The 25,151-nt window shown below is 36.0% G+C and overlaps 1 protein-coding gene across 3 annotated transcripts in view; it reads left to right on the forward strand.

The window, feature by feature from the left end:
• PAX5 (paired box 5) overlaps positions 1 to 25,151 on the forward strand; it is a 239,464-nt gene that overhangs the window by 114,344 nt on the left and 99,969 nt on the right. For all 3 annotated transcript variants that reach the window (XM_063457270.1, XM_063457272.1, XM_063457273.1), the window contains exon 6: positions 20,041 to 20,216. In XM_063457270.1, the coding sequence (XP_063313340.1) occupies positions 20,041 to 20,216 (176 nt within the window). The remainder of the gene's footprint in view (positions 1 to 20,040; positions 20,217 to 25,151) is intronic.

Here is a 25,151-nt window from a genome sequence, read left to right on the forward strand (position 1 = left end):
GAGATTGATTAGTAGTAACAACATTTTGGAGATGTTTGTTAAAGGAAATCAGGGTGTAGGTATGGATTTTGGAACAAGAATGAATGCTAAGGGGATTGAGAATCCACATAGATACTTTACTGTAGAGAGTTAAGGAGTAGCAGTAGGTAGAGGAAGGGGGGTGATATACAGGTGATACTCGAAAAATTAGAATATCGTGCAGAAGTTCATTTATTTCAGTAATGCAATGTAAAAGGGGAAAATAATATATGAAATAGACGCATTACATGCAGTGCAAGATAGTTCAAGCTGTGATTTGTCATAAGTGCGATGATTATGGCTTACAGCTCATGAAAACCCCAAATCCACAATCTCAATAAATTAGAATATTACATGCAATCAACAAAACAAGGAGTGTACATAGAACAATATCGGACCTCTGAAAAGTATAAGCATGCAAATGGACTTGGTTTGGGCCCCTTTTGCAGCAATTACTGCCTCAATGCGGCGTGGCATGGAAGCTATCCGCTTGTGGCACTGCTGAGTGTTATGGAAGACCAGAATGCTTCAATAGCGGCCTTCAGCTGTTCTGCATTGTTCGGTCTCATGTCTCTCATCTTTCTCTTGGCAATGCCCCATAGATTCTCTATGGGGTTCAGGTCAGGCGAGTTTGCTGGCCAATCAAGCACAGTAATCCCACGGTCATTGAACCAGACTTTAAGCTTTTGGCAGTGTAGGCAGGTGCCAAGTCCTGCTGGAAAATGAAGCATCCCCATAAAGCTTGTCTGCGGAAGGAAGCATGAAGTGCTCCAAAATCTCCTGGTAGATGGCTGAATTGACCCTGGACTTCATGAAGCACAGTGGACCAACACCAGCAGATGACATGGCTCCCCAAATCAACACAAACTGTGGAAACTTCACACTGGACTTCAAGCATCTTGCAGTGTGTGCCTCTCCTTTCTTCCTCCAGACTCTGGGTCCTTGGTTTCCAAATGAGATGCAAAAGTTGCTCTCATCAGAAAAGAGGACTTTGGACCACTGAGCAACAGACCAGGTCTGTTTTTCTTTAGCCCAGGTAAGACACTTCTGACATTGTTTGTTGTTCAGGAGAGGCTTGACAAGAGGAATATGACATCTGAAGCCCATGTCCAGGATCCGTCTGTATGTAGTGACTCTCGATGCACTGACTCCAGCCTCAGTCCTCTCCTTGTGAAAGTCCCCAACACATTTGAATGGCCTTTTCCTGTCAATCCTCTCCAGGCTGTGGTCATTCCTGCTGCTTTTGCATCTTTTTCTTCCACACTTTTCCCTTCCACTTCCAAACTTTCTATTGATACAGCACTTTGAGAACATCCAACTTTCTTCACAATTACCTTTTGAGGCTTTCCCTCCTTATGGAGGGTGTCAATGATGATTTTCTGCACAACTGTCAGGTCGGCAGTCTTCCCCATGATTGTGATTCCTTCTGAACCATACTGAGAGACCATTTAAAGGCTCAGAAACCCTTTGCAGGTGTTATGGCTTACTTAGCTGATTAGAGTGGGACACTGTGAGCCTAGAATATTGCACCTTTTCACAATATTCTAATTTACTGAGATTGTGGATTTGGGGTTTTCATGAGCTGTAAGCCATAATCATCGCACTTATGACAAATCACAGCTTGAACGATATTACTTTGCATGTAATGCGTCTATCCCATATATTAGTTTCCCCTTTTACGTTGCATTACTGAAATAAATAAATAAAACAAGTATCACCTGTATAGCATTTGGTGTGAGACTGAACCATTTCTGCAAACCCACTCACAAAAAAACACTACTTTCAATAATGACATATAAACCACATCATCTGTAGTCTGTTGTAAAGGCAAGATATCCTACCAAGAAATGTTATTTTCAGAAATTCTTATATGTCGCAAAATTGCCAAAAGACCAGAAATAAATGACACAGATTTAATAAATCAAGTTTTGTTACATATCTAAACTTCTATAGCTCCATTCTGGGAATTGGAAGTTGTGAAAAGCTGACAGCAGACTTTCAAAGTTGACGCCAAAGAATATGAGATTTTTTTTTTCTAGAAACCTGTCTAATTTGGACCATTTTTTGTACCCAACTCACGACTTGCTGTTTAGTGTATATACGGTACTTCTAATATATACAATATACATATTGTAATAGGATGGTAATCAAATGGGTATGAGTGTTCTTGTGAAAAGTGTATGGAGAACTGATAGCCCAAAATGATTGCACTTTTTATAATTGATTAAATTAGATTCTTGATTCTTAGTGATAATTACTGCAATTTTTGGACAATAACTGTTTTGTTACGTAGAGTATCAGCACACTTCCTTTGTGATTTTCTGCAATCCTTTCGTAAAGATTAAAAACCCTGGTTCTATAAAGAGAGCACAAACACTTTTCTCTATGTATTTCTTTTCTCAGTGATGTTAGGAATTGTAAATATTTATTAATGCGCTTTATACATTTTCTTTTTCTCTGTCTTTCTTTCATAGAAGGCTTTCCACTGACAAAGAAAGGTATTACTCAGAGCTCATGTACACAAATGGTTTCTGGCACTGTTTCAGCTGTTTATTTAACTAGGATAAAAAATCACTGGCCCAAGTCCTATTTACAAAGTCCCCAAGGGAGGAGTTATTAATGTTAAGTTCCTCTGGAAGATTTAAAGAAAGCGATTGGCACAGAAATTCAGCTCATTGTTAATCAATCCCTTGGAGCATCGAGACACTGAATAGAGTTTTAAGGACTTATTTCTAAATTCTTAAAAAAAAAAAAAAAAGGAATTAAAGCATACACAGAATAATATTCAGTGTATACAATATTAGGGATATGAAAAATCTATTTATAGAACAAAATATTATTTATGTGTTAAAGCTAGGAAGTCCCTATTTTGTGTTTAAAATGGCATAAAACTAGCCTGGCAGCTATAAATAACTATAAAACCACTAAACATGAATATGGTATGAATAAAGAATATAAATATTAATTCAAAGAGTACATAAGCAATAAAAGACAGAATAGGGTAAGATGAGAAAATACATAGAAAAATTAAATTAGAATGTAGAATTCAAAAAGCTGTGCATTCTAAAGCTTTGTTAAATCATATTTTCTAATTGCTTTCTATTTCTCAGATTGCTGACGTGGCAAAACCAAAAAATAAAAAACAGTAGAATCATATATCACTTCTATACAATATATTTTGTTAATAAACTTGCAAATACAGCTGAAAACTAGAAAAATAATGTTTTTTTTAGCAGAGGGAAAGATTAGCATTTTTACAATAATACTTTTGGTTTTTTGCTTTGGGGAAATTAGACGTGGAATGCATTTTTGTCTGGGATTATGGTTTGGTGACCGTCATTTTTAGCAGTTACAATAGAAATCTTGGTTGTTTTAAAAATCATCAATTTGTAAAATATAAAGCACAGACAAGATTTAGTTTTTTTTCAGACCTGGCTAACTCCACCATAGCAATTAGATTCAAATAAGGGCTATTTATAAGCAGTGTGAATTCACCTTTAAGGGAGGCTTAAGTAGCAACATGGATCATTTTAAAACTAGAAAGAGAACGTTCAAGATTATATATTATGCCTGTTTCCACCGAGAATGAGAACTCCTTAAATTATAGAAAATATTATTTTAATGAATACACCTGATAAATATACTAATTTCAATTAGTTAACAAAAGATAGAAAATATTAATAAAATTTAACTTATTTATGCTTTGTTCATAGTTTTAATCAATAACATATCTGACAATACTTTTTTTAGTAGTATTATTCATTTATATGCTGACTGTCAAAAACAGGAGTCCTGCTGATGCTATAAACAGGGAGCCATCAGTAAACAGAGGTACAAAGATGTCCCCTGAAATATTGTAAATTTTATGGTGCTGTTCTACCATATAGTTATCCTGTGCCCTCTTGATGAAGCTAGCCAATCATACGGTCTCAGTCAGTGTGAAAATTGAGTGTCCAAAGACCCTAAACCCCTCGAGAGCACTATTTTATGTCTAGTTCTGCAACTTAGCAGACTTTAGTCGACTTTAGTAAGGAGCATTTATTTGTAATTTTTCAGTTGCGAGTTTAGACTTTTTTAGTTTTTTAAAAATTGGTTTCTATCTGCATGGGACTATTTTCCAGAGCCTGCACAGCTATCAACATGAGGGATACCCTGTCAAATACCCTGTATTTTTCTACCACAGAGAATTAAAGCACTGCCTAAGCTTTGGCAAATGACGTATAATACTCATACCACTTTCTTTATTACTATTAGGCAGTTAGTCATCTAAGTAGGCAAAGCAGTCTTAGGGACCACCTTCTTAATGTGAAATATTGGTGAATTAAACAGTCTAATTTGTATTTTCTGATTTTGTCCCACAATTTGATGAATGCCCATCCATTTAGTATATTAAAAATAATTGTGGTGACTCACTGTGAGAAAGGGTGAGATAAAAAGTTTGATATAAAACTAAAACTCTAAGTGGAAATTAGCTAAAGAAAACGAGTAAGAAAAGAAGAGTAAATTCATCATTTCCTGCATATTGACTGAAGTGATGGAATCAAGGAACCGGACTTTACGGTTTGTATAAGAAAGCCAAAGGAAAAGTGTTCAAAGATGCATAGTGATCACCATAAGAACATACAATGGTTTAAAATAAAAATAAAAAAAATCCATAAGTATTTTAAATCTAAATCGAGACATGTTTTGCTTTGTCCACCTATACTTGACCGACTTCCAAGTAGTTCCTCTGCCCTCCATACCGTAAGGATTTTTTTTTAGAAATAGAAGTAATGACCACACCCATAACTAAATGCAAGGTTTTAAAGTTTGGGTTGGAAGGATTATTAAATTATCCTGTAACTTTATCCCCTTAACCACATTTTCAGTAGGCAGCATGAAAGTACTTTTCCTCCCACATCTTTTAAGTTTTTTTATTTATTATTTATTACTGGTATTTAGAAAGCGCCAACAAATTCTGCAGTGCTGTACAATTAGGGGAGAACATACAATATACACAGACAAATACAAAAGGGCCCTGCCCGTAAGCTTAGATCAAGCGATTCAAGCTCTTTTATACAAAGGGCTTAGCTAGATAGCCCGTGAGCTTGCAATCTAAAGTATACCGTGGGAATTTGAGACAAGAGGTGGCAGGGGGAATTTGGAAGTGATAGCTAAAAGAAGTTCACAGAGAGTTACAGCTATTGATAAAATATGAAGGGAATGATGAGGTAATTGTGTGAGACTCTCAAACAGCCAGAGGAGCATGCTATATATTTAGTAGGAACCTGGGTGTGCGGGAGGAGGAGACGGTGGGTGGGTAGTGCTGAGTAAAAATAGAGAGATTCAGTATTGTTGTTTCTGGGAGTGTGATGTGAGGATTATAAAACAGAGATGAAGATGAAACTGTTATATGAAGGTATTTACAGCTAGGAGGAACAAAGGAAAGAGAAAGGGGGAGGGTAGAGTAACCATGTGTTGTATACCATTGAAACATTTACCAACCAAATTCTATCACCCCAAATATTAATAACTGTGTACATGAATATTGGTCACATACATTAAATGTACAGAAAATGATAGTGGCAAACTACAGGTATAAATTGTAACAATTCTATAGTAACAAATGATAATATGGTAACAATGTAAGAATAAGTGAGGTGGAGTATCTTCCAAGATTCAGTCAGTACCCGGGGGTTGCTGGAAGATGGAAAATGGAGAGCTTCAGTATTGTTTCACCTTTTTTTTGTTGATTAAAGATAGAAGCATGCACATGTGATAAAACTAGGGTGATCTACAATGTATCAAAGATATCGAGAATTAGGCTTATTTTTACAAAGTGTGCACTAGCCCATATAATGGCATTTTCATGGCATAAAATGGTTTATCCTGAGGATTTAGGAGATCCAGTAATAGAAATAGACGAACAGCTGCACATGTGGTTTCAGAGTCTTTTTTTAAATCTAGAGGTTTGTTTAATTCTACTTTGTAATTCAAAGATTATTGTTCATATATTGAACCACAAACACGGACAGAGGAAATAAAAGAGGACAGGAAACGGTGACATACATATTGTGAATGTAAGGTGGAAAATAGAAAACAAACAATGATTCCATATCTTCCTGGTTGATTCCCAATCTCTTTTCATTCACACCGCATTCTGTTATCTCGTCTTTATAGGAGTGCTAATGCACACAATTGTGAAACTACTTTCTACTGAATTGGCAAGAAAACTGCCATTAAATGATAAAGTGATCATGAAAAAGCATCAGCTCTGGGAAGAATGAAGTTTGTCTGTAGCAGATTTGAAGAAAATCTTATTTCTTGTTCATCTCTTGATGTTCTGCAGGTCCCTACCTAAATTATTTTTTTCAATCTCTGGCTACTTTTCCATTTAGCTATCACAAAGCATATATATTGGATTTGTACTAGGGAACATACACAGGCTTGTATGGGCTGGATGTAAATATACTATTATGCTGATCCACGTATTTACACAGACGATGTTCCACCAAAGTATAAATTAAGGGGTTCATTCTCTCTGTTGTCACTAATATAGTCATGAATGTTCAGTGTTTGGTGACTGCTTTTATTGAGGTGGCAGAAGTGTATTTTGTAGTAGACACCAAGTTTCACCATATTTATTGGGGTTCCTGCTGTTATGTGTGGATTTAAAAACTAAGGTGGGGAGAAACCCATCTGTCTACGTTTTGCCTTGATTTTTTTCACAGGCCTAATCTGTTTAACCTCTCTCCGTGAGCAGAAGATAAAGTCTCAACTGCCTCACTCGAGATCACGGAATCACTCTTATTTATTTTACAGCTTTTACATGGTCATAGCTAGAGTTTACTGTTAACAGGGGGATTTATTATGTAGTAGCCCCATTTCAATCACCCTATATGATGTTGAATGAAGGTGGAGAGGAATCCAGAAAGTGAAAAATGAGATGCCCAGGAATCTTTTTGTTTTATTTTTAGGAACATTTTTCAATATTCAGTTAAATTGTGCCTAGAGAGTAAAAAGAAAAAAAAACACCAACATTTCAGTGTACAACAAATAATAAATAAGTTATGAAATAGCCTAAAAAATTAACACTTACTATCAAAAAGCTCAAATTATACTTGTGCATAAAAGATTGTTTGGTCACTTCTGGTACCAGGTGTGCCTCTTTGTTTGTACATAAATATTCTATTAATTTATTTTAACATTTTTTTTTCTATTTTAATTTTTAAAGTTTATTGAAGGGATAAGAACATGCTTCTGTCTCCCAACTAAAGCAGATACAAAATAATGTAGTATTGCAGTTTATTGTCAGACTTTTGTTATTGGACATATAGAAACCTTTGGGAGTTCCTACTTTTATCAAGTTTAAAGCATTCTCTTTATCAAGACTAAAGTCTAAACTTTTTCATCTACATTACTGAACTAATATGGCAACTCAAATATCATGACAACTGAGGTAGAGGAATAGTGTACCTAGTTGATTAGTAGGTTGTCTAGCAGACTGTTCTTCAGTAGAGATCAATGGATGTATTTTATTGTATTGTACATAGAAGAGTTTTTCCCACTGTATTTTTAGAAGCCCGAATAACATCCTTTAATGTTGGTCTGTCTCACATTCAGACCCAAATCCATAAAGGTCATCAAAATTTACAATTAATTGGTGGTCACAATAAAGGGCAATGCAATTGTGGAAAGGAAATATATTTTTATTTGGAACAAACTATCTCCGTCATATGTATAAAAAGCAACTTAGAACAGAGGTAGGCATCATTCGGCACTTCAGATGTTGGGGACTACATCTCTCATAATGTCATTACAGCTATAATGCTGGCAAAGCATCAGGGAAGATGTAGTCCATGATATCTGGATTGCTGAAGGTTGCCTGCCCCAGACTTAGCGTAAAGTGCTAGGAAGTATGCAATAGTAGTGAGCAATAGCATGGGATATTAAAGGACTTATGCATTTAGTTTTCGGCCAAATTGCATTTGTCTTTATTTAAGTAATTCTGTAATTCTGAAGCACCATATGTACATATAACCAAACAAAAGATTTCCACAATGCTGACTCTCGATTTGGAGTTTAGTCTGTGGTACCAATTTTTTTTTATTGATTGTAAAAAAGATGATTGATAGTTAGTCGACAGTTAGTGGACTAATTTCGCCAAATGTGATTTTACTCACAGATTAAATGAGAAGTCACCAATAGAGGGGAAAAACAGAGAAGGATAAAAAAACAACATATTATACTTCTCCCTTCCATTTGTTACTTTTCTCACTTGATCTGTGAACTACATGGTACAAAATACACATCGGTGCACTGCAAAAAAAATTTTGTAGTCTGGATCGGTTTCCATGAGCCAAACAGCACATGGACTGCTACCAGAAATATATTCATTTTTTAAGAATTGATTCAGTAGAAACATTTTTTTCTGCCATGCACAAGTCTAGAAATTCATTATATATTATTGTGATTATTGCACCAGAATATTGGCCATCCTTCTAATACTATTTCTTTGCTTGATTCCATGATCAGAAATAATTTTAGTTCTGGCAGTTGAACTTAAAGGATCAATATAGGGTCAGGAACACAAACATGTATTCCTGACCTTATAGTGAAAACCCATCATCTAGGTGGCTTGCCCTTCCTTAGCTCCCTCAGAATGGGTTAAAACTCACCTTGTTTTCAGCTCTCCACAGGTCTGCCGGCGCTGGCCCTGCCCCTTGGTGACATCAAAATTGCAGATTTTTAGCCAATCCAATGCTTTCCCATGGTAAAAAAAAGCATTGGATTGGCTAAAATCAACAAGGGGCGGAGCTAAATGCCATTTTGACCAATCAGCACCTCCTCATAGTGATGCAATGAATCAATGCATCTCCATGAGGAAAATTCAGTGTCCTCATGCAGAGCGTGGGGACACTGAACGGCAGGGCTGCTTACTGTGCAGCCCTGAGTCAGGAAGCCCCTTCAGTGGAGGGTGTCCCTAGGGGCAATGTAAAGACTGCATTTTCTCTGAAAAGGCAGTGTTTACACGAAAATGCCTGAAGGGAGCTATTATACTCACCAGAAGATCTACATTAAGCTGTAATTGTTCTGGGGACTATAGTGTCCATTTAAGTATATGAGACCTGAGATTAAATTATCAATAGTGGTTTAGATTCCAAAATATAAATCTTTTTTTAATCTTTTTGTGTAGACCATTGAAAAGCTAGTCATTATTATTATTATTATTATTATTATTATTATTATTATTATTATTAACAACATACACAAGATCTGACTAGCCAAAAATTAACTAGACTTGCCAAAACAAGCTAGGTTTTGACTATGGCTGAGTTGGTGAATTTTTTGAGATCAGCTATTTTTGAATCAGTAATTACATTTGAATTTAATATGCAAATATTGAGAGATTAGTAAATAACCCTGATATGAATACAAGTTTTGAAAATCAAAATATGTTGCATCTTTTGCTATAAAAAAAAAAAAAAATTAAATACATATTGCGATTTGAAACATATAAAATAAATACATTAAAAAAATAAAAAATAAGCAAAATTAGAACTCATTCTCTGGGGATGAGTGTATCCACAATAAACAAATCCTTAGAAAATGAAGAGCATTAAAACAATAGCAAGTTAATGAACTAAAGCATTAAACAATACACATCAATAAGTTACATATTTAAAGACCAAATGATAAACATTAGAACGCACTTAGAATGTCTGTTTGAAGATTCCATTGTCATTGGAAACTAGAGTGATTTAGTCTAAGCAAGCCATAACGCAGGGCAAATGATCTTCCAGAAGATAGAGGAAGGGAGAGACATGAAATTATGTTAGAACACATCAAAGACAAAAAAAAAAAAAAGAAGAAAAAGGGAAAAAAAGGTTACTGAAATGGAATAGGCAGAGAAAATAAGCTTCTACAGGCATTTGCAATTTAATTGATATTTGGCTGCAGGAAGCCAATCAGTATAAGTAAATTGACGTTATAAGATAAAAATAATCGCTTAATGGAATACCTTCCCCCATGGCTGATACAGCCCAAATAAATGTAGCCCCACACACAGAAGCAGCATGATGGCTGTTACTGGGTACAGCTTGCTGCTGCCTTACTGGCAGGGATCTGCTTGTTCTGTACTTTGTTTTTATGGCATGTGTTTCTGCTCCCTGAGAGAAGGCAATGAGCGGTTTCACATTGATTGCCACTCCAGCCAAAGGCGGGCGAGAGAGAGACCATAATTAATGACTCTATTTGTTAGAGCACTGCTGAGAACAATTGAGTTTGTTATGGTTACAAGTGATGCCAGCTTTCTATGAAACTCAGGGGAGGTATTTGAGTATAAAGACCAGCAGCCAGAAACTGGGCACTGGACCAGATAAGCCACGTGTGGGGGGAAAAGGGGACGGGGGGAGGAAAGGAAGGAGGATATTGTTCATAATTTATATTTAACCCTTACACTGCCACCAACAAAAAAATTCCCAAAAAATATATCATGTGCATTAAATTAGGTAAGTATGAACTTATTCAAATCTATCTATCTATCTGTCTGTCTGTCTGTCTGACTATCTATTTATACATCTGTCTGTCGGTTTGTCTGTCTGAAACAGAACTCTTTTGTAAATAATGGAAACAACTTTGTAAGATACAAAATAATTGGATCTCCTCTCTCCCTAGGTGTATACTGTAATGAAGACTATTTAAAGGACTGAAATAGAGAGGTCTAGCTTAAAGTTGTAATGTGTTCTACTCTTAAAGCCTTGCTATATGTGAAAGAGGGCAGAGAGAAATATGATTGGTGCTGACTCAGTGTTTTCTTTGGATTTCATAGACAACTACGCATGAATATTCACAGAATATTTTAGCAGTCCTTGTGTTTGTGTATTGCAATATATATATATATATATATAGTTTTACTGCATCCCTTTTTTTCCCCTCTATTGGTGACTTCTCACTTGATCTGTGAATATAATCATCATTTAGTGGCTGTCCCCTAACCATTACTCATATTTTTCCCATCAATTATATATTTATTTGACACCGAATCACGAATCACAGAACATACTTGTCCATTGGGTGAGTCATTTGTATCAAGATTAGTCTATAGGTTTGGAAATCAGGTATTTGGACGATCACTCAATCGGCCCAAAATTAGATGAATTGCAATTTGTAGTATAACGAAGTCTAATGATTTCCTAATGATAACCTCGCAATGACTCCCAGCTTTGAGAAGCTCTTGACAGATTGCTGAGATTGGGTCGCAGAGGTTCTGATCAATATCATGCAAAAATTTTTAAGATGTAATTTTTAGCCATTTAGCACTTTTTTAGTCTTGTCCTGATGGTAAACTTCAGCTTGCAATATCTCATCAGTTTTGCTGAAGCAGTTTGTTCATGCTTGATGTATCGTATTAGGACCACCTCTCTCTCATTAATCTATACCTTGCCACAGTGTGCCTCCCACAGTGGGGACAGGGGAGAGGGACACATTTTTAAAAAAAATTTATAGTCTGTGTGAAGTGAGCACCGAAATTTCTGTGAATGAGCCACACTCCATTGGATTCAGGACTCCTAAGGTCTCACTCTTATTGTTCGATCACTGTTTTAAATGGATATACACAGAGCCAGCCCTAATCTCCTTCCCTCTAATTTAACTTGGATCATGATTATTATTTATCCATGTGTAAATCACAGGGAATTCAAAGTGAATTTCAAGTGAACACATACCTGGCTTCAAGATTTTTCCAGTTTGGTTGTTTTAGCCTCAAATTCGAAATTTAAATTTAGTTCATGCTGTCGTGAAAAACAACATGGACCTTGGCTTTAATTCTTTAACGTCATGTTAACTCATCAAAAATGAATAAATGTCTGAAAAATGTCTTATCGACTAAGAATTACAGTTAGAGCTGAGTGGAAAGACAATCTTAGTCATTAGAACCATTTACATATAAAAAACAAAAATACACATATGTTACATACTGCAAATATAACACAGTTTTCGTCTATGTTTGTCTTTTTGTCTGTCTATATCGCTTGGCCTATTAATTTCTCTCCTGTCTCTGTTCATACACCTTATATATACCTGTGTGTTTACAAATGAAAAAAAAACCCTGAAATATTTATATATTTATATACAAGCAAATCAATCACAGCACATTAACCTGTACAACAATTTAAAGAAAATGAAATTTAAATAGCTGTATTTTCAATTTGTCTGTTTGACAAAAAGTTCAGATATGTCTGGACAGACAAGGCATTGTGCCACTGACGAAGTGATCTGTGTGCTTCTCACACGGGGACAGCTGCTCGGAGTATATCTAACAGGTTAAGCCTTGAATGAAGAAGCAATAAACTAGTGAAATGGTACTATCACCAAAACATGATTGATCAATTGAATTCTATCAGAGACAGTGGGCAGTGAGATTAACTCGGGCCTGATAGGTTCAATGAGTTAAGGCATGATTTTCATTTCAGCTTCATTTCACCAGTCTTTGCTTGTGAAATTGGTCAATCAATAGAGGTTGAAGATCATATATATCGTTGACCATCTTATTGGGAATATAATCTAGTGCATTCTGCTTCTTGCTTTGGCTGCTTTCAATGGATAATGGAGAAAGAGCTGAAACTCTATCAGCGGCTTTGAAATACTGCTATATGGTCTCAGAATGAAACTTATTTTTGGATCGTTGATGATGTATCTTTTTTCCTCCGTGTTGTTTTTTTTTTCTTTCTTTGATCTGCTGAAAAATCTTACTTATCTCTGTGAAACAAAGTAATTTATTTTGAAAATATATGTTTGGTTTTTGATGCTGGACCTGAAAAAGATGATGGTTTAACTGTTTCAAGCCTGTTAAGGTTTAAAAGAACACAGATTCATATGGTGCATACAAATGTTTGTAAAATTAGTAGAATTGGTAACATTTATATACAGACCAACATATATACAGGATAGATAGATAGACAGACAGACAGACAGACAGACAGACAGACAGACAGACAGACAGACAGACAGTGATTATGTTCCGGTAGGTTTAGTGCAGACATTAAATTAAATATAAAACCAAACCAATGACAAACAGCAGATTTTAAGCTTTAAATTGAGGTATTTATTTGTAATTCATGAACTATCGAAAAAAGAGCTTTCATGATCTTTCAATGTAAAATTTTGCCATTTAGCAGTTTAAGTTCTTAAAGTGACCCTATCATGATATATTTACTTTATTGGCTAACATATTGTAAAGCAATACATATAACATTTGTAATAAAGATAAATCATATATTTAATTGCTTTAGTAGATTTTATCTTAATACATAGCTCCTCTCCGGCTAGGTTCATGCGTATTACACTAATGCCATCATGCCTGATCCCACTAAATTGCTTTGAGAAATTATTCCCCATGCATGAGTACCTCTTTAATGATGCTGATTTATTTACTAGTGCATGGGCATGCCTCCCAACTCTTCCCTGGGAGGATTCAGGGCCGTAGTGGACTGACTAGGTAGGTGGCATGAGAAGGGGCATCCTCACACATCCAATCATACTGTCATGAATGCCTAATAGGCAGCCTTCCTTGCCAGCTGCACTAAGGGGAGACCATGCACTGCGAGCTCTGTGCATGGTTCTAGTGCTTAACACCCTGTAGGAGGTAAAAGCAATCTAATGATAGACTCATTCTGTGCTTGTTGGGGTCAGTTCCCTGGTGTCACCAGATGTGGGACACCAGGGAGCCAGCCCAGCATTCTGGAACATGACCTCGAAATCAGGTCGGTCCTGCCAGATCAAGGATTCTTGAGAGCTATGCATTGGTGTCTGTAAAGAATGATGTGTGTAACTCCCTTCTTGTAGAAGGGTTCTGTTCCCAATAACTCAATTCTCAGCTTACGTATTATGAACATGCAAAGCAGCAGTGCAGCTATACGCTCTGCTTAGTAAATTTGCCTGAATGTGTTTGCCTCAATTTGCTGGTTTTGCACAATCTGCTTTTGGATGTCACCTGTCTCTGATATAGACTATGATGACTCTTGGAAGATAGAATTAATTCAACAATTTTCTCACAGCCTAGTAGTTGCCTGAAATTATTGTATGGGTTACTGTGTAAAAAGCCTATACAATTTCTTATCTACAAAAAAAACAAACCACACCATCTGTAGCAAGGATGTATGAATCAGGCAAAGAACAACAACGAGTTATTGGTGGTGTTGGTGGTGCCAGGAGAAATAAAGTTGGTCTTTCCTAATAAATAAAATCAGATACAATCTATCCACCTCCTCCTTTTACTATTGAAAAGGTCTTATGTGTCTCCATTATACAATTTGATCAATACAGACGATTTTTGTTTAACAGTGTAGATTGTATGACTGCTATTTAAATTTAAAATATAAAAGCAAGACAATAATGATTAGCAGTCTCTCTGCATATGACAATTATATAGCAAGTTACATTGAAACTCTGCTTTCTTTCATGGCAGAAGAACTTAAATATAAAACATAAACCAACCTGTAATTATTTTCATGATGAAAAAAATCATCTTACAATATCTCTGGGCACAGTTAAAGCAAATTACTCCTATTAAATGGGACCTTATTTCTAAATACCCTTTTTGCTCTTAGCAATAATTCATTTCTTTTATATGGTTTCAAACGACATAGGTAGCATCCATCTTAATTAGTTGGCACATTCCTGTGAAGTAAAGCAATTATCTAGGGCTCAAAGTAATATAGTTGGACACTCTCGGTATTAGATTTTCTCAACATGTGATGTGTCCTTAGGATGATTTAATGTTCATATGTATGTTGCAGTGAGTTAACAGTGAGCTAAATACCGATTTAGACCTCTGTCTTGATTACGTCCAGGAAGTCAATGTCTGTAAGAGTCACTGAAAACCATACTGTAGCGAGATATAATTAAACACAGTATTATTGCCTGTCAGAGTTATAGAAATTGATTCCAACTAGCTGAACTTGCACTACGCCGGAGGAAGAAGATTGTAACTTTTAATTATAATTATTATTATTTTCTCGTTTAAAAATGGCAACCATTAACCTCTTCTTATATACACTGTTAAACACACTTAGTCCTTTACTCTTTTTCTTTTTTTTTTCATCTTGTATTCCTTTTTACTCTTTTGCCCATTGCATTCTTCCCTTTTATCCATTTTTTCTACCCTATTTATTCTTCACTCTCCCCTTTTCTATTTACGAAGCATACCTTATAATTCCATTCCATCTTTGTCATCCAATGTTAATTCCATATTTCTCTTTTATTCTTCCATCGTCTTTTTCTCCTGTAATACTCCCTGTCCTTTGTTCTCCTATCCTGCTCTTTGTCTTTGTTCCCCTGTGCTTATCCTTGTTCTTTGTTTCACTACCTGCCTCCTTGTCCTATGCTCTCCTATCTTGCTCTCTTGTCCTTTGCTCCCTAGACTTGCTGCTTCTCCTTGTTTCTCTATTCTGCTATTTGTCTTTTGTTCCTCTTTCCTACTCTTTGTATCTTGCTTTCTTGTTTTGTGTTCCCTAGACTTGCTCCTTGTCCTATGTTTCTCCATCCTTCTCCTTGCCCTTTGTTCTTCTATCCTGCTCCTTGTCCTATGCCCCCATCTTGCTTTCTTGTCCTGTGTTCCGTAGACTTGTTCCTTGTCCTTGTTCCCCTATCCTGCTACTTGTCTTTTGTTCCCCTATCCTGCTCTTTGTCCTTTGTTCACCTGTACATTTTCAGAACACCCTAAGCACCATAAACACTACAGCATGTCATAGTGGTTATAATGCCAATAGTGTCCTGCTGCTCCCACATTGTAAGGAGCCAAACCATTTTCAGTTAGTTTGACTTCTTACATGGGGTCTGCCGAGTGCTGCTTCCCTGTGCGTACCTGTCATTTATGAGTTGTCCATAATGACACTGTCCTCTTCTATTTTCTGGCCAATCCACTCTCCCTTCTCCTTCATCCAGGCTCCTCATACTGTGAAATCAGACTCTTGGAGCATCTGTTCCTGTCAGCAGGTAGCCAACAGTGGGCAGAAGGTAGGGAGGGGGCTTTTAGCAGGTAGACTAGTTGCCCCCATCAGGCAATGCAGCTCTAAGCTGAGCTGGGAGTTACTAGCAGAAAGCAGGACTTAGCTCATTGCCTGAGAGCTTTTACTGAAAAGATAAAAGTAGAGAAAGTTAGAATTAAAGTGAGGTTGCATGCAGAGCACAACCAGTAGTTCTTTAACCAGTTTTTACATAATTCAGAAGAGCTGCCAGGAGTGTGTTAATAAAATCAAAACAAAATACTGAATATACCGAGAGCAATTCAGATAAACAACAGAAACAAATTATATTTGTTTTCAGTATGATGCACCTTTAAATAGTCTACAATTCTTATTCTCTCAAATTTAGTAAAAAGGCACAGGTGTTTTTAAAGACAGAGCAATATTTAATTAAACATACTGACACAAAATGCAATGATAGTCAGCCCAGAAACTTACAATCTAAATAAAACATCACTCTTATTCCTTCAGTTAACATCTATCAGTGCTCCGTCTACATCTTCCATATTAAAATTAACCATTGGCTTGATCCTCTGTCCAGATCCAGGCTATTTAATCATAGTTTATAATTAACAAATTAAAGCTAGGTGCTTCCATTGTCTTACCTAGAATGGTACTGGGAGATGAGCAGAATATCCACACTTAGACAATGTCAAGAAATAATTAAAAAGTAATTAATAGAGAACATTGGTGGAAAGATAAGTACATAATTTCATTTCCTTTTGTAGTCAGTACCAGGAACCTGCAGCACAAGTGAGGAATTCTAACAAAGTTAGTTAATAGATAACAACACATGACCTTTTTTTTCCTTCCTTATGTCTCTCCAACATCTATCTATTTATCTCTCTCTCTCTCTCTCTCTCTCTCTCTCTCTCTCTCTGTCTGTCTCTCTATCTATCTATCTATCTATCTCTCTCTCTGTCTGTCTGTCTATCTATCTATCTCTCTCTGTCTGTCTGTCTGTCTATCTATCGTTTTTGTTTTTCTTGCCTTCCTCGGCTGCACCCTTTTAGACATTGCTATCCCTAGTTTCAACAATCTTAGAGTTATTTGATAAAAAAATAACCAGAAACTAATGGGATTTCAGCATTAAATAGTTATTGAACATTTTTGGCCACAGTAATAGAATTGTCCAGTCTACTAATATGGCTTAAAATTTGAAATTCCCCCGTCAATTCCAAACAATTCCTGGTTTATGGAATCACAGAGTCTGTGACTGAGAGGTACGCAATTACTCAAGCCTTTTCTTTTAACTCTCCTATTATGGTGCTGATTTAAAAATACCATTTATCTTACCTGTGCCATTCAGAGTTTTGCTTATAAAAGTAATTATCAGTCTGGCTTCATTTAGTTGAGATTGAGACAACTGCTTGTCATCAATGCATTTTGTAATATTTTTATAGAGCACTTTTAGATCATTTAGTATTTTATCCAAAAGCTGAAATTTGTAGGAACTGACTTGACTTTACATGGAATTTAGCAATTTTAACTTAGCTATCTGGTATACTAGCTTTATTTCACCAGACACAGATACTTGTTTGGTGCAGGAAAATCTTTCTCCGTATGCATGTAAATCCATAGTTAGAAAACCAAGCACGCAGGGCAGAATACACAGAGGAAAGTACTAATTACAAAATTAATTCCACTAATTGCAAATTATCTGTGGCACTTTAGACAGTCCTGTTTTTTTAGCTCTCTTGGCTCAACAACTGGAATTTTACTAAACTATGTAAAATTCCCATTTGAGTACTAATTACTTTAGCCATATGTATTATGAAAGCCACATGTTCTGAATATTTAGAGGAAGTGCCCGGAGTAAAATGCTTTCTTATTTTCTTCCTGTTTTTTTTTTTAACTTGGTCATTTAACGTTCTAATTGTTTTGTGTACACCGTGTCTGTGTATATTCCCCAAAAAGTGAATTAGGGTGTATTGACAACTAAACTTCAACATTTTAGGAAATAAATCTCAAAAAGTCTCAAATACAGCTATTGTGGCCTACATTATTAAATTGGGTTCTTAATCTACCACAATTAACCATTCTGGAGAGAACCCTCCATGGACATACATTACTCCAGTTAAAGTGATTTGCTAGAACACTCGATACCTATTGGAATTTTGTGAAGATTCTTTGACCACATAAGGGATTCTGAAAATGGTCTTCCTGTGGTCTTTAAAAGGATTACCCAAACTACCGAGACCACTTAAGTGATTTGAACTAGTCATGGTGGTAGTGTTTTTGATTGAAACACTGCACATCCATAGTTATTTGTAATTGTGTGCTGGGGACAAGTTGCTCACCCAGAACTCTGCTCCGGGCTACCTAATGTCAATTCTGTGCATAAAGTATGTCTGTTGTCAGTGTGCACTGCATGCTGACAATAGACATTAATATCTTCCCTTTGCAGGCAGAGTGCAGAGCTAACTCTCCCCTTCAATGCTCCATCACGCTATGTGCTCCCTCCCGCCTCTCTCTGCACTTTTTTTTTAAATCCCCTCCTCCAACTCCCTCCCTCCGCCTCCCTCAGAGCATTCCCTCTGAGCCAGCAAAACAGTCCAGTTCTTTATGAGAAGCCCGCGATTGGACGAGGCATGGCCCCAGTGACATCAGCAGCCACTGAAACTCCGCCTAGATCTGGACTAAAGGTTAGATCTTTTTTTCCAGGCTTTACAAAATATTCAGGGGATCTTCCCCTATAATGCCAAGTATGGCATATTACTCCAGAAATGCCCCCCCTCCCAATAGGATTATAGTAAACCTTTAACAACTTCAACACGCTAAACCATTAGGGCATATTATGCCAGAAGGGTCCCACCTCACAGAAGGGTTACAATAACCCTTAAACAACTTCTAGCACACTAAACTTTCCACCACACGGGCAGACTGTGCATCATGTGTAATGTCTGAGATTTCAAGATTAGAATCACTGCGCTATTAGAACGTTTGCCCCAATTAAGACAAGCAACTTCGAAAATATGCAATAAGCCAATTCTATTATCCTTAGGTATATACTAGGTGCTTTCCTGATTGTGCAGGTGAATTTTAAATTCACCTGATTTTTGATCCATTATCCATTTTACATGCTGTATCATATCACTAACTTTGTTGAGTTTAAATAATTACAAACAACTAGGTTAACTTGCAATTTCATTAGGGGTGCTGTTACGTTATATCTTGAGTGTACATGAAAAACATGGAATCGAAACTGTAGAAATGGCATTCTAAAGTATTATTAGAATATTCTAACTGATACAGATATTAGTATTGTTTATCTATGGTGTACACTAGGTAAACAGGACCCGTAATGATAAGAAACAGTTATTCACAGTTGTATGTGCTGGATGAATATGGGTATAAAAATACAAAAGGTACACTGCAATGTGCTAGAAGAGAATATATTACATAGAACACACACACACATATATATATATATATATATATATATATATACATGTATATATACATACAAGGAGAAATGGGAGCACTCATAGGACTTTATTTCCAGTGTGTCTTTATTGTGGTATCATATTAATTCCAAATATTTCGACCAACGTTTCGACCTCTATAGGGTCTTTTTCAAGATCCTGTTTATATATATTTTATATGTAGAGTGAATTATATTTGAACATACATACTGTGGAATGAGACACTGTATGATGTGAAAAAGGGATAGACTGTATGGATGAGAAAAAAATAATATACGTTTACAAAGATAAGAGTTAAGGGGACAGGAGGCCTGGGGAAAATCAAATGGGATGAGATTGGGCATTTCATAAAAATAGGGAAGATCTAGAGAAGAAATAATTAGAGGTATGATTGTGAACAAGAGACTGGTGAAGCCTATTGTCAGAATGGAGGGAATGAAATGGGTTCGAAATTGTAAAAACAAGATTATAGTTTTAAAGAATATATTTTTAGTAGATAAGATTTAGATTGTTTTGGTGTAGAATCAAGTTTGTATATGGCATAACAGATATTGAATTCAGGTAATTTTCAACTTATTTTTCATTCCTTCAAGGTATTCAAGAATCTCCTATACCAAATGGTCATTCACTCACAGGAAGAGACTACCTTCGGAAACAGATGCGAGGGGACCTCTTCACTCAGCAACAACTAGAAGTATTGGACCGAGTATTCGAGAGACAGCATTACACAGATATATTTTCCACCACCGAACCTATTAAACCAGAACAGGTATAACACTTAATTTTAATTATTTGTGCAGTGCTACCGTTTGACAGGAAAATCACAATATTTTAATATGTAATACAGAAATAGTGTCAAATATATATATATTTTTTTTTAAAAAAGGGATCTCTAAAGGTGAAGAAAATCTCCAGGCTCTAATTCTTCTCCAGGGATTCCTCATCAACCAGGCTGAGATCCTTTGCGAGCTCTGCACAGTGGAATTGCTTAGCGTAAATGCTTGTATGAAGTCAAAGTCGCACACATGTACTCAGTGATTTTTATTCTAGACCCCCCCAATTATATAATTATATTAACTTGCTTTTGGCTCCTTGTTATATTTTCTAGCAATGGTAGTAGCCAAGAGCAGCACTGTTGTTTTGGGTTGTGATTCCTCTTTACTTAAATAAGAAAACACTGTGTGCTAGGAAATGTGCAATAGTACTTTTTTTTTTTTTTTTTGCAGATTTTGTTACAAAACTCATGCATATGCAAAATATAGGATTTTGTTTTTTGTTTAATATGCCATCAAATATGTGTTCCATTTTTGGTGCCCAATGTGTACCTTGTAGATAACAATGCTTTGCATATGGTCTGTATGTATGTATAATTATGTACGTTTATAGACAAATATGCATTTGGATATATATAGATATACAACGTTGTTGTAAGATAAAAAGTGACAAAGAGTGACACAAATCTATACTTTTTTAAAGTAAATTCTGAAATATACTGCTGTACATCATTTACATATCCAAAAGTTAATCTACAAAAAAAATAGCTCTTCCAGAATGCCATGAGGAACATGTAAATGTGCACTGAGAATGAGGTTTTTAGACTTCCAATACACGATTAAGTAGGCTCCCCTAAGAGTAGTTGTATAGTGCGGCTCGAAACCCCACTCTACTTATTGCATCCCCTAAGAACGATGTTGCTGCTTTGTGACACAGGAAACACTGACGTAAAAGGCTTTGCTAAAAGAGATAAAAAAATACAATGTCTGTGACTTATATGCACTTATTCTTAACAACACACATATAATACATGCACAACAAGATCATTATACTGAGTGACAACAGCCAACACCAGTATACAAGAGGAGTCCTCTATAAATATATTTACACACTCACCCTTACACAATTTGGGAGTATTTCATGTTCAATATGCTCAAAAATACAAATAAAATATATATATTGGGCAACGCTGTGGATACAATCTTAAAGGCGATGATGGATTCATTTGGGCTCAAATCAATACAACCTATGTGTCTTTTAAGAGGATCATCACATCTTTATTCAAACTCCAAATGGTAGTGTTCTGGTAAAATAAAACAAAACAAAAATAATTGTTCAGCAGCAACAAAAAAGAAGCCGATAAAAACAAGTATAAGTATAAAGCTCACCTTGAATAGAGCCTAAACCAACCAATACATCCCCCTTATGTTGTTGGAGCAAGCAGCTATGAGGGTCCCAAGAACTCAAATGCAATAAAATAAATATATTAAGTAAATAAAAGATAAGTCCATGAGATCTTCGAGATCATTGAGACGCCTTTCGCCTACCTACAGCTTTCTCAATCGGAATGCACTCAGTTTGATCATCTTTTTTTCGCTAAAGAGAGCCTACAAAAGTGTGCTTGAAATCTGAAAAAGTGACAGCTGTGTGTGCTCATTTGTATGTTTAACATGGCATTCTGGGAGAGTTGTGGAAACAATCTCTCAGACCCGTTTGAGTAAGGTGTTTTCTAATTTGTATCATTAAGTGTTACTGTGGTTTCTATGTGACCATGGCTTGTTTTGTAATAATTAGTGTTATAAATATATGTTATATTGTTACCTCTACATTAAATTGTCCAGACCACTGTACATTTCCCATCTGCAGTAAGTTCATCCTAACCAGCTATTGCATGCCTAACACAGGGAAAACTAGGATTTTCTTGCCATAAAATCTCACTATAACGGCATGCACTTGTCTGTGGCCCACTCTAAAAAAATGAGTATTGTTCACTGGGACTCCTTGGTAACTACATAGGGCTCAAGGAATAACCTCCTATTTATAAAATTAATTACAATTGGCAGGGGCCAGTGAAAATATGGTCCTTTGTTCCAACCCCCAGTTTAATGAGATTCTAGGGTAATGCACATATGATGAGTAAGATTAGATAATGCCCACGATAATAGTGTTTTAGGTAGTTAAATCAGATCATTCTTATTATATGAAGCCACCTGACTGTGGTGATTCCATTGTCTATTGCAGACCAGGTAAGCCCTCCTCCAATTAAAACTCCATTTAAGCCCTTGAAATAAATAAGTAAGATTTATTTTTCATTATTACTCCCTGTTTTACCATATCATATCCTGCCCTTGTCATAGTATGATTGGGAAAATGTGGTGAGATGTCTTAAGACAAAACCATTTAATCAAATTATAAGTAAGGAATCAGAATATAAAGCAAACCAATAATTAGGATTGCAGTTATACATTTGCAGAGTAAGGGTTTTTATGAGAAACATTTTCAGTCCTTTTCCTACAATATAAGTAAAGGAGGGTTGATCCAGGTCTTGAGAGCTAGGCACGGTTTGCGATAAGCCCGTTGCACTTTGTCTAATGGATAGCTGAGTCTCATTCTCAGATTGAATCCGTATAATAAAGGCCCAAGACTACTTATAGGCTTGTGTTATCCAACTGTGTATGAAGTAAAGGCTAGCCTGAAACAATGTTCTTTTATTGCATACTGCTTTATCTATAAAACCACAGTAAACAAAAGCAGAGTAAAGAGAATATCTCTGTTCATTAAATTCTGTTGAGAGTGTAAGCTACAAGTAAGCCTAAAGAATAGACTTGAAGGGGCACTCCACACATAAAATACTCCAGCTTTATGTATGAGTAGTATCCCCTCTCATATGCAGTGTATATGGTAATTTTTATAGCTGATGTCAGACACATCTCCTTGGCTCTGCTAGCGCATGCGTGACTTGTCCCCCAAGTACAGTTGTGTCTTTTGGTGTGTTCTTCCGCATGCATGTGCCCACAGTGCCCGTTTAAGCCCTGTCAGCAGACTTCCTGTTTTTTGTCCTGAGAGCTTGAATTGAAAGTTATGAGCGAGCTCTTTTATACTCCTGTGGCTCCAAGTCAGAAACTTCTCAATATATTTTCAAACTATGAAGAAAATAAAAGTCCATGAGATCCTCTAGGCGTTTCGCCTTCCTACAGCTTTCTCAATCTGAATGCACTCAGTATGATCATCTTTTTTTCGCTAAAGAGAGCCTACAGAAGTGTGCTTGAAATCTGAAAAAGTGACAGCTGTGTGTGCTCATTTGTATGTTCAACATGGCATTCTGGGAGAGTTGTGGAAACAATCTCTCAGACCCGTTTGAGTAAGGTGTTTTCTAATTTGTATCATTAAGTGTTACTGTGGTTTCTATGTGACCATGGCTTGTTTTGTAATAATTAGTGTTATAAATATATGTTATATTGTTACCTCTACATTAAATTGTTCAGACCACTGTACATTTCCCATCTGCAGTAAGTTCATCCTAACCAGCTATAACACATGGAAAACTCGGATTTTCTTGCCATAAACTCTCATTATAACGCATGCTCTTGTCTGTGGCCCACTCTAAAAAAATGAGTATTGTTCACTGGGACTCCTTGGTAACTACACAGGGCTCAAAGAATAACCCCCTATTTATAAAATGAATTACAATGGGGCAGGGGCTAGTGATAATATGGCCCTTTCTTCCATCCCCCAGTTTAATGAGATTCTAGGGTAATGCACATATGATGAGTAGGATTAGATAATGCCCACGATAATAGTATATCTTTCGTTAGTTTAACAGCACAATCAGCACAATGAACTACTGTAGCAATACATTAATTAATGTTTTAATTGAGGAATATCTATTAAATTGTTACAAAAAGATTACCAGTGTAGGGCTCCTTATAGTGGTCTTTGAAGCTTGCACTCTAATTCACTAACCTATAATGACCTATTTGATATCTAATGTATCTTCACTAGCCAATTATTTTACCACCTTCATGTTATTTGTTTCCTGTAGTACGGCACACTATGGCTTTTATAATGTGATTAGCATAGTGTTTTTTAATGACTCTACAATCAAATATTTACACAGTTGATGGCATATTATTTTCCTGTGCTTTTAATATCATGAGTATAAAATAATGCCTAGAGCTATATCAGGAATAAACAGTAATGGTGTTGTGTCTGATAATACCGAATGATGCTCCTTAAGTGCAGGTGTAGTTTTCGGCAGCATTCTTTTAGAATTTCGTGGTTTTTTTTCGTAAGTCCTACCAATTCATAGGAGTTTGCTTACTATTTTCTTAGAATCCTTAAACTGTGACAAGATAGGGACTTATTTAAGACTTTTGCATTGATGTTATAAACACTAGAGGGAATTATTAGTTATCCATATTTCCATGTACTTTCATTTTGATGCTATGGAGAAAGAGAGAACAATATTACTTCTGCACTTTACTATGTCCAAAGCTTACTTTATATCTTTTTGTGCCGGCATTCCCAATACATTATTGATCTCAGCTTCCATTAAGCATGGTGTAAATTGTCACTGTAATTAAAGAGTAGGGACTATGAATGGCACCTGGTGTCCTGCAATGGTTGGCAATTCTGACACTGAACACTACCTACCTCACTTTACCTCACACTACCTACCTACACTGCTGCCTCACTTTATGATGTACACAACCAATGTCACAATATATGCATTAAACAGATATCCTCATGTCTTTGCATTCTGGAAATACCCACCTGATGTCAACTGATGACATCATCATCCTTTTTTCAGTTGACATTTGCTCGTACAGAGCATTAATGCTTTTTCACAATTTTTTGTTGTCCAGTAGGCTTTTGTTTGTTTGTAGTGTTCCATGCTTACAATTTAAAAGTTGTTGTGTATTTATTTGAT

The sequence above is a fragment of the Pelobates fuscus genome, chromosome 5 (genome assembly GCF_036172605.1).
Source record: "Pelobates fuscus isolate aPelFus1 chromosome 5, aPelFus1.pri, whole genome shotgun sequence".
Classification (NCBI taxonomy): Eukaryota; Metazoa; Chordata; class Amphibia; order Anura; family Pelobatidae; genus Pelobates; species Pelobates fuscus.